At 35.5% G+C, this 13,077-nt stretch overlaps 1 protein-coding gene across 1 annotated transcript in view; it reads left to right on the top strand.

Annotated features, from left to right (window-relative positions):
- The first annotated feature begins 787 nt into the window (after positions 1–787).
- The window catches only part of FSD1L (fibronectin type III and SPRY domain containing 1-like), a 48,210-nt gene continuing 35,920 nt past the window's right edge, over positions 788–13,077 (top strand). Inside the window, exons 1-5 of the mRNA XM_005859827.2 lie at positions 788–831; positions 4,639–4,714; positions 8,627–8,722; positions 10,981–11,112; positions 12,790–12,891. Coding sequence (XP_005859889.1) covers positions 788–831; positions 4,639–4,714; positions 8,627–8,722; positions 10,981–11,112; positions 12,790–12,891 — 450 coding nt within the window. The remainder of the gene's footprint in view (positions 832–4,638; positions 4,715–8,626; positions 8,723–10,980; positions 11,113–12,789; positions 12,892–13,077) is intronic.

Here is a 13,077-nt window from a genome sequence, read left to right as displayed (position 1 = left end):
CTTGACTGGAATCGAAACTGGGACCTTTCAGTCCGCAGGCCGATGCTCTATCCACTGAGCCAAACTGGTTAGGGCTATATTTTATTGATTTTTTACAGAGAGGAAGGGAGAGGGATAGAGAGTCAGAAACATTGATAAGAGAGAAACATCGATCAGCTGCCTCCTGCACACTCCCCACTGGGTATGTGCCCGCAACCAAGGTACATGCCCTTGACCGGAATCGAACCTGGGACCCTTGAGTCTGCAGGCCGATGCTCTATCCACTGAACCAAACCTTAGGGCTTATTCTTGTATTATTATATATTAATTATTGTATTATTTTCCATACAAACAACCGTAAACCTACTTTTGTCCCACGTTGTACTTCAATTAATAATGAAGTAAACTGAATAGTTATTTCTCTTTAAATAAGACAGTAAGTAATACATCCCTCGTGTGATTTTTCTTTCCTTTTATAAAATGTTACAATGAAATAGTGGCAGTGTAAGGGAAATGGTTAGGTCAGGGGTCCTCAAACTTTTTAAACAGGGGGCCAGTTCACTGTCCCTCAGACCGTTGGAGGGATGGATTATAGTTTAAAAGAAAAACTATGAACAAATTCCTATGCACACAGCGGCGGCAAAAAAACCCGGCGGGCCGGATAAATGTTTTCGGTGGGCCGCATGTGGCCCACGGGCCGTAGTTTGAGGACCCCTGGGTTAGGTATTGCAAGTGACAAAGAGTGAGGATGGTTTGAATATATACCTTTTGTAAGGCTTTGGGATTTGGGCTTTAAATTATTAAGAGGATGGCTTTGGAGCCAGGTGGTATTTATGAGCTGAATGAGCATGGGTAATTTGCTGTGAGTCTCTGTTTCCTCATCTATAAAATAGAGATAATAATTGTTCTTATCTCAAAGGGCTATTGTGAGTATCCTGTTAATTTTCAAAAATCATTTCATGCCTAGCACCCATGAGAACTCTCTGTTAGTATTGTTATAAATTTCATGATCTCACCTTTAAAATCACTTTCTCCTTTTGTTGATAATTTATGTAACTACTAGAGGCCTGGTGCACAAAATTTGTACACTGGAAGGGGGTCCCTCAGCCCGGCCTGTGCCCTCTCGCAGTCCAGGAGCCCTTGGGGGATGTCTGACTGACGGCTGAGGGGAGCAGGCCTAAGCCGTCAGGCGGACATCCTTAGCGCTGCAGCGGAGGTGGGAGAGGCTCCCGCCACTGCCACTGTGCTCGCCAGCCGTGAGCCCGGCTTCTGGCTGACAGCGCTACCCCTGTGGGAGCACATTGACCACCAGGGAGCAGCTCCTGCGTTGAGCGTCTGCCCCCTGGTGGTCATTGCACATCATAGTGACTGGTTGTTCTGCTGTTCAGTCAATTTGCATATTAGCCTTTTATTATATAGGACTTTTCTAATTCAGTCCAGCCATTTGTTACCTTTATCCTTAAGTTTTAAAGTATGTTTTCTGTTTTAATATCTGTAATAAATGGTTTCAAATGGTAGTGCCAAAGAAGAGTTGTTAAATCCTAATTGAAAGAGGATTGGAAGTTCTGATTCATGCAATCTGACAATAGAGATTAAGTTAACTGGACAGTCTTACAGAAGCTTGATGGTGGCAAGTCAGCAAATGGATTAGCTTGACCAGCTGCTCTTTTGTCCGTGAAAATAACTTGGACTTCAGTGTTGTGTTAGCAACAGATGCTCTGTTTGAGTAGAGGAAGAAAGCATAATTGCCTTGGGTATGTAAGGCATACTGTTGGATACGGAAAACCACAGTATTATCTCCTAGAAATAAACAGAGGGATTTTGTTTATATTGAGTTTCTGGGACACTTTTGTGAACAGGATGTGTTATGGATAGGTGGCTTTGTTTGATACTCAAACCTTTGATTATGTCTGTAAGTGGTTTTAAGATAAAATCCCAAAGGTTTCTTTACCTGATGAAATGTGTATATTCAAAGAAACCATTGATACAAATAAGACGTGCACCTCTTAAGAATGGCGACAGGTAGAATCTGATAGTTTGTTAAATTTTGTACAGGAGTTCATTCACATTCGTAGAGGTTGCTATTTCTGGGAAACGGTAGATGCTGTAGGAATAATAAAGGTAGAGAGGAAGGGGGAGGGATACCTGAGGAAGGATGTCACCAAAAGCAGACATTGTCAATTGTTTGCTTTTCTCCACTTTTTCTTGTGCATTATTTACTTTCTACTACTTGGAAAGGGTTAGTGACAGTCAGGTGAGGCTTGATTGTATAAGACTGGACAGTTCTTTTTCTTTTTTCAGGGAGGGTCTTGCTTTTTAAAGTAGACCTGTGAACAGGAATAAGTGAGTTTTTATACACCCCAGCTAATCACAACTGCAAGCATTCCCGTGGAATGGATCAAAGTAATCTGGGATGATATAGGAGGCATGAGGTACCCTCCTCACAGGACCATACTGACATACTCATGATCACTACATTTAAATACAGATGTTTTCATTTCTTATTGAACTTGACAGTTTAAGAAATTAGAAATATAGTGAGGCAGACCTTTAAAATTTTTTTAACATAATGCTTCTTTGCAATGCCTAGCTGAATATACAAAGAATTACTCATGCAGCAAAAACATTGAATGTTTCCCTTAGTGTTCAACCTAGGGCAGTGATGGCGAACCTTTTGAGCTCGGTGTGTCAGCATTTTGAAAAACCCTAACTTAACTCTGGTGCCGTGTCACATATAGAAATTTTTTGATATTTGCAACCATAGTAAAACAAAGATGTATATTTTTAATATTTATTTTATTTATTTAAATGCCATTTAACAAAGAAAAATCAACCAAAAAAATGAGTTCGCCTGTCACCTCTGACACGCGTGTCATAGGTTTGCCATCACTAACCTAGGGTGTACAATATTTTGAAGTTGGTGGATTTTGTCTCCATCTTTATTTTTATATGTTTTATACCCTCAGTTGGCACTTTTTCCCAGGCACAAGGTTCTGATAGCATCTGATCTCAGTTATTGATACTTGTTGATTGATAGCTAATTATATTTTTAACAAATTTATAATAAAGCATTAGCACAGCCAAGCTGTGTATTTTGTTACATTATAAATATAAGTAATACAAGTTTATTGTAGGAAAATATAGATAAATAAAAATAAGAGTCACCCATAATCCTGCCACCCAGAGATAACCTCTTTAACATTTGTATGTATTACATTGCAGTCTTTTTTATGCATGTAGAAACTTAAAAAACTATGTTCATTATATTGTTTTATAATTTGCCTTTCACTTAATATGTTATGACTCTTTTACCATATTAATATAATTTTAAAGCACTTAAATAATACAGCACATTTCATTTGTATGGATGTGTTACTTGAATTTTAATCAGGACTCTTTTGTTGTACATATATCTTCGTCCCAACCTTTTAATGTTATAAATCACATTGATATGAACATCCTTGTAGCCAAGTCTCTGATTAAACTCTTATTTACTTAAGTTAGTAGAAATAGAATTTACTTAATAAATTAGGAGAAATAGAATTGGAGTCCTGACTGATTTGGCTCAGTGGATAGAGCGTTGGCCTGCAGACTGAAGAGTCCCAGGTTCGATTCCTGTCAAGGACATGTACCTTGGTTTAGGGCACATCCCCAGTAGGGGGCGTGCAGGAGGCAGCTGATCGATGTTTCTCTCTCGTCGATGTTTCTAACTCTCTATCCCTCTCCCTTCCTCTCTAAAAAAAATCAATAAAATATATATTTTTTAAAAAAGAAATAGAATTGGAGAATCAGTGTGTATATACTTTAAAAAAACTTTTTATGTGTATTGCCAAGTTGCCCTTCAGAGTACCCCTACTTCCATTGCCACTCCACCGCCCTTAATTAGATGGTGGGGACCTCTGATTTCCTTGGCCGAATATCAGTTTCCTAAACCTGACTGGATGGCTAGCCAGTTCACAGGTCACTGTACATGGATGAGGCTTCTTCAGCCTCTGACACACTGTATTTTCTTAAATTCTAGATGGGAGAGTTCCTCCTGTTCTGCCCTGATAGCTTACAAGTGGGCCAAGGGTGGAAAGAGCGTTCCTGCCAGATTGAATGAGAATTAGATTTTTTTCCTGTGGATCACCTTAGTTGCATCTGTATACAGATAGTGTTCCAGCTTGTTTCACCGTTACAGAGGGCATGGCTTTCTGCTAGCTAGCTATTTATGATGCTCAGATTCCTGTATTCCTCAACAATATATACTTCTCATTTTTCAGCTCCTTGCATCACATCTGAGCACAGTACTCTTGTTTGTGTTGCCATAGGTATGGTCAACTGGTAAGATTCTGGTTGTCTAGCTTACCATCTGGATAGAGCTCTCTGGATTTCAACTCTTGTTACCTAATTCAAAGGAGAGGTCTGTGGTATAAAGCAGTGATTTTCAATTGGTGTGCTGCGGCAGGCACACTGGGTGCCATAAGAATTTTTAAAACATGCAACACCTGACTATTTAGTCAGTGGCATTGACCTCTTTTTCCTTAGATTGTCAAAACAAACAAAACAAAAAAACAAAACAAAACAAAAAACCCAGACAGTCAATACAACAATAGCCATCTGATGTGAATGGATAAAAATTATACTTTTTTTGGTCAGATTTTTTTTGGTGTGCTGCAGATTAGTTTATGTGTGCCTTGAGATAGAAAAGGCTGAAAATTGCTGGTGTAGGGTGATGCAAGTGGCATCGTTCCTGGTAACATGGGTATATTTTCCAGGAATTCTATATGTTGATTTCATCGATTCATTTGCTTTGGTTGTAGGAACTGTATGATTTTTTGTACAGTACCAGTGTAAGCAGTCTAGGATAGTGTAAAAGTACTAGGTGTATCGGTTAATAATGCAGATTTTGTAATCAAAACGGTAAGTTCAAGAGAAACATCAAAAGTGCTTTATTCAAAGTAATGTCCACCACTAGCTACACATTTCCCCATCTTTCAGGTAATTTGTGGATACCGTACCAATAGAACTTTTCTTGTTTTGAGGCAAACCATTCAGAGACCCAATTTTCCACTTCTTCGTATGTTTTGAAGTGCTGCTCATAAAGTGTGTGTGCCATCGATTGGAACAAGTGGTAATCTGAAGGAGCAAGGTCTGGTGAATATGGTGGGTGGGTTAATACTTCCCAGGCAAGATCTTTTAATGTGTCTTTAACAGTTTTTGAAGTGTGTGATGGTGTGTCATCATGAAGCAAAATTACTTTGCTGTGTCTTCTGGCACATTCTGGTCATTTCACGATCAAAGCATGGTTCAAATTGATTATTTGTTGTTGGTAGCAATCAGTATTAACAGTTTCACCTGGTTTTAGAAACTCATAATACACCAAACCTTCCTGATCCCACCAATCGCAGAGCATTGTCTTCTTTCTGAAGCGATTTGGCCTTGCAGTCGATGTTGATGGTTGACCTGGACCAACCCATGATTTTGTGCATTTGGGATTCTCAAAATAAATCCACTTTTCATCGCCAGTCACAATTCGATGCAAAAAAGACTTTCTTTCGTGCCTTTGAAGCAACATTTTACTGAGACTTTTTGGGTTTCCATTGCGTTCACAAGTATCTTGAGATGGAGCATGTTCACCATAAGCTTCCCGAAGTATTCAGCAGCACTTTTCTTCAAAATAAAGTAATGAATTAAAACTTCCCGCAAATGCTCTTTTTTTGGCACGAAATTCGACATTTTTAAGTGTAAAAATATCTATGATGTTAACACCTTCAGCAAATTTGACATATGAAGTTTTGAAGCTTGTTGTCAATACAACAAAATAGCATACATATCAAATCGCATGTATATCAACATATGTGTAACTCCATCTATTGAAAAAAATCCGTATTATTAACCGGTACACCTGTACAGGCTTTGGAGGCAGCTTCCTGTATTTGAATTGTAGCTGTGTGATCTAAGAACATTTCTTAACTTGTTTAACCTTCCCTTTCTTCAACCATAAAATTCAAAGACTAACATACTATTTTTCAAAAATCTGTTGTGAGGATTAAAAAAGACATTCCTTGTTCAAACCTTAGCACAGTGCTTGGCACATAAAGTGCTTAATGTATACTAACTGAAATGCCTATAATAATAGTTTGACCCTCTTAAGTGTTAGATCAATTAGTAATTAGTAATATTTGCAGTGGTTCCAGATTTGTGTATTTCAACTGTCTGAACTACTATGTGGAATTGGAATCAGAAATCTTTTCCTGGTTATTGGGGTGTGTGACCAAAGGATTGTGTCTGAGATTGCCTGTGCACACTTCTCTGGAGATATTTGTCTTATATTACTATGATCCAGCAGAATTGGTATTTGTCAAAGCATATCTTCAGATGTATATCACCTAGAATTTTTAGGTATGGCCACCTGACATCTTGCAAAATACAATTAAATTATCTAGACAAGCTTTGTGTAATGTATATTGCCTTTATCCATCTATGTTTATCACTTTGTCCATCAATGTTTGGAAGGTAATAGGAGACTTGAGATCTGAGATGAAATCTGAGACCCTTGTAGGCATCCTTTCAGATTGATAGGATCCCATGGAGCAGATGAAAGTTTTCTTTGCCTTCTTTCACCATCAGGTTTTGATAATAAGTCAGATATGAATCATAATGGGCTCATTCTATAAATACTTGTTTGGAACTTGTTTTTTCTTCTTCTTTTTAATCTTTACCTGAGGATATGTTTTTTATTGATTAGAGAGAGAGAGAGAGAGACTCCCGTTCATGCCTCGATCGGGATTGAACCTGCAACCTAGGTATGTGCCCTGACTGGGAATCAAATCCGCAACCTTTTGGTGTACAGGGCGACACTGCACCACCCAGTCAGGGCTACTAGGAAGATTCTTAAGTCCTCTGCCTTCCTTTTCTATGTCTCTCCAGTTGTGCCCACTCCTCCCCCAAGTTCAGCTTCATTCTGCTGGTCATCTTTGTATTCAAATCTTGGTACACCTGTTTCTGGGAGTTACACCAACAGGATAAACAGCTAACTCTTGATATGGGTCTTCTTTCATTTGTGCTATTAATGTATTAAAATACCACCAGTGGTGAGGATGGGAAGAAATAGTATAGGTAAGTGAAATACAGCACAAAACCCTAGGCAGCCCAGGGGATGATGATAAGGCTTACTTATCTACAGGGATTGTTGAGAGAATTAAATGAGAACTGTAGTAATTCTTTTTAATTTTTCATTACCATAATGCTTTATGAGCATTTACATAAAGTATTATCCCTTTATCAGATTATTTTATAGCCTTTTATCAATATTTGCTTATATTTTGAGGAGAATCTTTATCACACAAAATTATTAAAATATTTACACTTGTAGGTGTATACAGATACAAGGCTTGTGTGTGTGGGAAAATTATAAAGTATAAATACTTGCATTTGATTTTTATTGAGAATAGGAATACTTTGTTTGGGTCTTGCTGTTACTACCCATGGAGAGTTATTAAACAGCTATACTTGTGCTGTCCAATATAACAGTACTTGTTCCACATGCTATAAAAAAAAGTGAAATTGAAGTTAAAAAATAAGTTTAGGTTCTCAGTTGCTCTATCTACATTTCAAAAGTGCACTAGTTTCATGTGGCTAGTGACTTTCATATTGGACATCACATATAGAGGACATTTCCATCATTGCAGAACATTTTATTGGATAGTACTGAACTAGAGTGTATGAGAAAATTAAATAACCAAGTGTTTTTTTAAATAGGAAGCATTATCAAAAAGTCTGAGGTATTTGCTACTAAAATTACTTACCATATTATGCTTCTGTAGTATCTGTAAATATTACAATGAATTTTGTAACTTAAGTTGCACATGTATTACCTTTCATATTTCTAAAATATGTTTATATTTTTATAAATAAACAATGTCAAATTTCAGTGTCTCTGTTTTTATTCCTAGTATCCTGATATTGTATTAGAAATTTCCATTTGTTTTTGCAGTGTTTAAGGTTTGGTTCTATTTCTTTGCCACAGCCATATAACCTAAAATAAAACAATTAATAGTGATCATCTTCATTGTGAAAGGTATGATGGTGATTAACTTGTTTATTAGGAATAAGATATTTTAGAACAGTACACGTTCATATCCCATCTTTTTAACTTTAGGTTTTTGAAAATTTTGAACAAGAAGCTTTAGATTGCACCTATTTATTATATAACTAGAGGCCAGGTTCACGGATTCATGCACAGGTGGGGTCCCTCGACCTGGCCTGCAGGGATTGGGATGAAACCAGCTCTCCGACATCCCCCAAGGGGTCCCAGATTGCGAGAGGATGCAGGCCAGGCTGAGGGACCCCACTGGTGCAGGGTGTACAAAAGCTCCGGGCTTCTAGTATGCATATAAGATCTTTGGTTAATCTCTTCCTGCCCTCCCTCCACCCCCTTTCCCTCTGAGATTCATCAGTTTCCATGCCTGTGCATTGAGGGTCTGCCCCCTGGTGGTCTGTGTGAATCATAGCTACCAGTCGAACAGTCACTTAGGCTTTTATATATGTAAGAGTATATATATAGATATACTCTTACATAAAGGGTTTATTTAGAGAATTGTTGTTAATGAAGGTTATAATTCTCTTTTATTAAAACATCATGATGTTTCTTTTTTTATTCTAGGAAGCTTTACAAAGGATCATTTCAACTCTGGCAAATAAAAATGATGAAATTCAGAACTTTATTGATACACTAAATCAAACACTAAAAGGAGTTCAGGTATGAATTTCTTTTAAAAGTTTGTGTCAATATGTTGTAATGAATGATTGTTGGATCAAATCAGAAGTATAAAAACACCCTATCAACTCTAGATTATAAACTAGTGGAGATGAGAGCAGGGTTTTTAATCATCAGATAAAAATATTTTCTTTGCTATTCTTGCATTCTCCATGGAATGATCACGTAGTAAGGGAAAAAGAAAACTCTGGAATTATAGTTCTAGGAATATTGTAGTGTTCATTTTCCATTTTATTTGTGTCTTTTCTGTTTCTAACTAAGAGCAATTGTATCTTTCAAAAGTACTGAGAAGTTAAACATTCTTTTACAGTAAATAATGGAAGGAAAATGTAGATAGAAAAAGGTCTCCTCATAAAACCAGATGAATGTAAAACATAAAAGTAAAAGGTAAAGTGCCCAATGAAGAGGGAGAGGAATACTTAAGGAAATGGTCCCAGATTTGGGGAGATAATCTGTACTGTAAATAATCAAATAAGCTGGTGATGCCTTCCATGAATGTGTCTTAACTAATTTAAAGGACTTATTTTTGTAGACAGTGAATCCTTTTCTATGGTTTTTGTTTGTTTTAACCTAGGTAATTGTCTGGTCCTTGGCCTGTTAGGCCTTATAGTCATTGTATTTCACTTACTGAGTTTACTGTCATTGAAGTCAGTTGACTTCACCACTTTAGCAGTCTTCCCCAAACTATTTTAATGGAAAATTTGGTGAATTCACAAATCCACTTTTTTATAGTAAGCAAAACTGAAAGTTCTAAAACTCTTGATCTATGGGTGAGAGAATCATTACATTTAACATCTGGACAAAGAGACCAAAAGATAGAACTAACCCAAAATATTTTTCTGATTGCCAGATTAATAGAACTATACCTTGGAATCCAGAAAAAAAATAGAGGGGTAATTAAACTAGACTGGTCACTGAAGATGGGTGCACACAAGGGAGTAAGTAAGCAAGACACTATAAGAATGTGTCAGTTGGTTATTGAGGGGAAAAGAGTAGTCCTATTCCTTTTAGATGAGTAAACTGAGGTCCAGGAATTTACGTGGCTTGTCCAAGGTTGTATTATTATTGAGTGATTGATGTGGGATTTAAGTCTTTTGCCTTCTAGACTGCATATTTTTTCTTCCACAGTTTGTTTTTATCATTGTAAATAAACTAGTAAAATGATTAACACCACTTTTGGTAAGACTCTGGTGTGATGATGTCTGGTTTTTATTAACAGAAGCAAAAGTTTGGATTATGATATTACAATAGATTGTATTTATTCTCTGAGTGCCAATTTGCTTCTCTTAATTGAATGATTCATTTAAGTTGAAAAATGCCTTAAGATAATGTCTTCTGTCTCAATTTTTGCAAGTACTGTATACATATGGCTTATCTAGGGATTTCAGAGATATTTTAAATTATTTCTTGTTGAAATAATAGCATATTGCTTAATGAGGCAGTGAGAAGTCAATGGACTTGAAATGCTTTATTAATTCTGCCACTAGCAACTAGTGGCATAGCTTTGGGCAAATCACTTATGTGTCGTTTATTTCATAAAATTTAGCAGTTTGACTACAAATTCTAGTCATAGATGATTTTTGAGGTTCTTCTAGCATTAAAATCCAATGGTTGATAATCTTTTAGAATCTAGTAAGGAATTGCTTAGTCTTTAAGTTCTGTATATCTTTTATAAATACAGTATTTTAGACAGCCTGAAAGATTAAAAAATTTACACAAAATCAGCCCCACCCCTGTATTCCAAGAGTTATAGAATAAAAATCTCTGAAATGTTTTATTAAAATGCTTCACTAATGATTATGATGCACAGTAAAGGTTGAGAACTACTGACTTAGAGTCTGGCTTTGAGCCTGAAGGTCTGGATAAGTTGTCCACCTTAAAACAACCTTTCACATTGTCCTATGGAAACAGCATTATAAAAGGTGAAGAGAGTATGGGCTATTCCATAAAAGGCTGCTTAACTCATAGTACTGCTGAAATACATACTATCAGCATTAACAGCCAGCTTCTTCGATTTTTTTGTGTTTTTAAAGCGTTGTGTCAAATATTAGAATTCTGTTATTTTTATGATGTTAGGCTGAAACTCTCATAAAAATAACAGAATTCTAATATTTGACACATGCTTTAAAAATACATATGATCTTATAATATGCATCTATTGTCTCTTTTGATAAATATATCTTAGTTTTTAATGTCTGACAGCTCTTCAGTAAAATAATTTTGTTTTGCTTATTAAATAGGAAAATTCTTCTAACATACTTTCAGAGCTAGATGAAGAATTTGATAGTTTATACTCTATATTGGATGAAGTGAAAGAAAGTATGATTAATAGTATCAAGCAGGAACAAGCTCGTAAATCACAAGAGTTACAGGTGAGATCATAAAACTATTTAAATATGAATAATTTTAATCTAATGCTTCATTTATTGAAAGCAAAAATTAGTGAATTCCTGTGTATAACTGTGCTTTTATCTTGTAGAAGAATGATTCTTACCTTTTTTTGGTCATTAATATCTAATTTTTAAAAATTCATAATAAAAACCAATGTGTGATTTATCCTCTTAACCATTTTAAAATGTTCAGTTCAGTAGTGTTAACTATATTTACATAGTTGTGTAACAGATCTCTAGAACTTTTTCATGTTGCAAACCGAAACTCTATACCCTTGGAACAACTTCCCATTTGCCCCTCCTTCCACTGCCTGGCAACCACTATTGTATTTTCTGTTTTCATTATCTTGAGTACCCTAGATACCTCCTATAAGTGGAACTGTAAAGCATTTGTCCCTTTTGTGACCAGCTTATTTCACTCAGCATAATGTCCTCAAGATTTGTCCATCTTTAGCATGTGCTAGGATTTCCTTCTTTTTTATGACTGAATAATATTTCAATGTATGTATATCACACTTTTCTTTATTCATTCGTCTGTCTATGGATATTTGGGGTTCCTTCTACGTATTGCCTATTGTGAATAATGCTGTAGTGAACATGGATGTGCAAATATTTCTTAGAGATTTTGTTTTCAGTTCTTTAGGATATATACCCAGAAGTGGAATTGCTGGTTCATAGGGTAATTCTATTTTTAGTTTTTTAGGAACTTCCATACTGTTTTCCATGCTGCTATAATATTACATTCCCACTAACAGTGCAGAAGGGTTTTAATTTCTCCACATCCTTGCCAACACTTTCTACTTTCTACTTATATTGTTATTTTGAGATATAATTGACATATAATGTTATTTTAAAATGTACAACATAATGATTTGATATTTATATATTACTTAATAATCACCACAATAAATCTAAGTTGATATCCATCACCACATATAGTTACAAATTTTTTTCTTATGTTAAGAACTTTTAAGAGCTACTCTTTTAGCAATTTTCAAATATATAACACACTATTATTAACTGTAGTCACCATGCTGTACATTATATCTCCAGAACTTATTTTATAACTTGAAGTTTGTATCTTTTGACCACCTTTACCCAGTACATGTACTTTCTATTTTTTTGGTAGTGGCCATCCAAATGGATGTGAGGTGATATCTCTTTGTAGTTTTGATTTGCATTTCTCTAGTGATTAGTGATGTTGAGCATCTTTTCCATTTATATATATTTTTTTCAAGAAATATCTATTCAGATCTTTTGCACATTTTTTAAATCTGGTTATTTGTGGGGGTTTTTTGTTGAATTGTAGGAGTTCTTTATATATTCTGGATATTTATCTCTTGTCAGGTATATGACTCACATTTATTTTCTCTTATTCCACGGGTTGCCTTTCACTCTATTGATTGTTTCCTTTAATGTGGAGAAGTTTTTAAGTTTGGTACAGTCTCATTTGTCTATTTTTGCTCATGATACTAGGTACAATGTATTAAGATCACGAAAATTTGTTAAAAATATGACTAGTGATTATCTTGCTTCAGTAACTCTCTACAATATTTTGTTCAGTTATTGCTATTAAAATTGTAAGTTCATTATAACAATACTACATATTTAAGATTCTGATGGCAATCAAAAATTTTATTTTAATGATTTTTTTTCTAGAGTCAGCTTAGTCAATGTAATAATGCCCTGGAGAACTCTGAAGAACTGCTAGAATTTGCAACACGGTCATTAGATATAAAGGAGGCTGAAGAATTTTCAAAGGTACAAAAAAAAATCAACCAAAAAATCTAAACTCAGCCACTTAAAAAGGAAAGTTTTGATTTTAAAAAAATGGTATTTTCCCTTTTAACTTTGGATTTAGTCTAAAAAACATAAAGTCTAAAAGGAATATAAAGTCTAGTTTTGACTTCCTTTCTCTGAGCTGATTGGGAAACATCATCACTTGAT

This window comes from Myotis brandtii, unplaced genomic scaffold, assembly GCF_000412655.1.
Source record: "Myotis brandtii unplaced genomic scaffold, ASM41265v1 scaffold13, whole genome shotgun sequence".
In the NCBI taxonomy this organism is placed as follows: Eukaryota; Metazoa; Chordata; class Mammalia; order Chiroptera; family Vespertilionidae; genus Myotis; species Myotis brandtii.
This window is presented reverse-complemented; position numbering and strand designations above follow the sequence as displayed.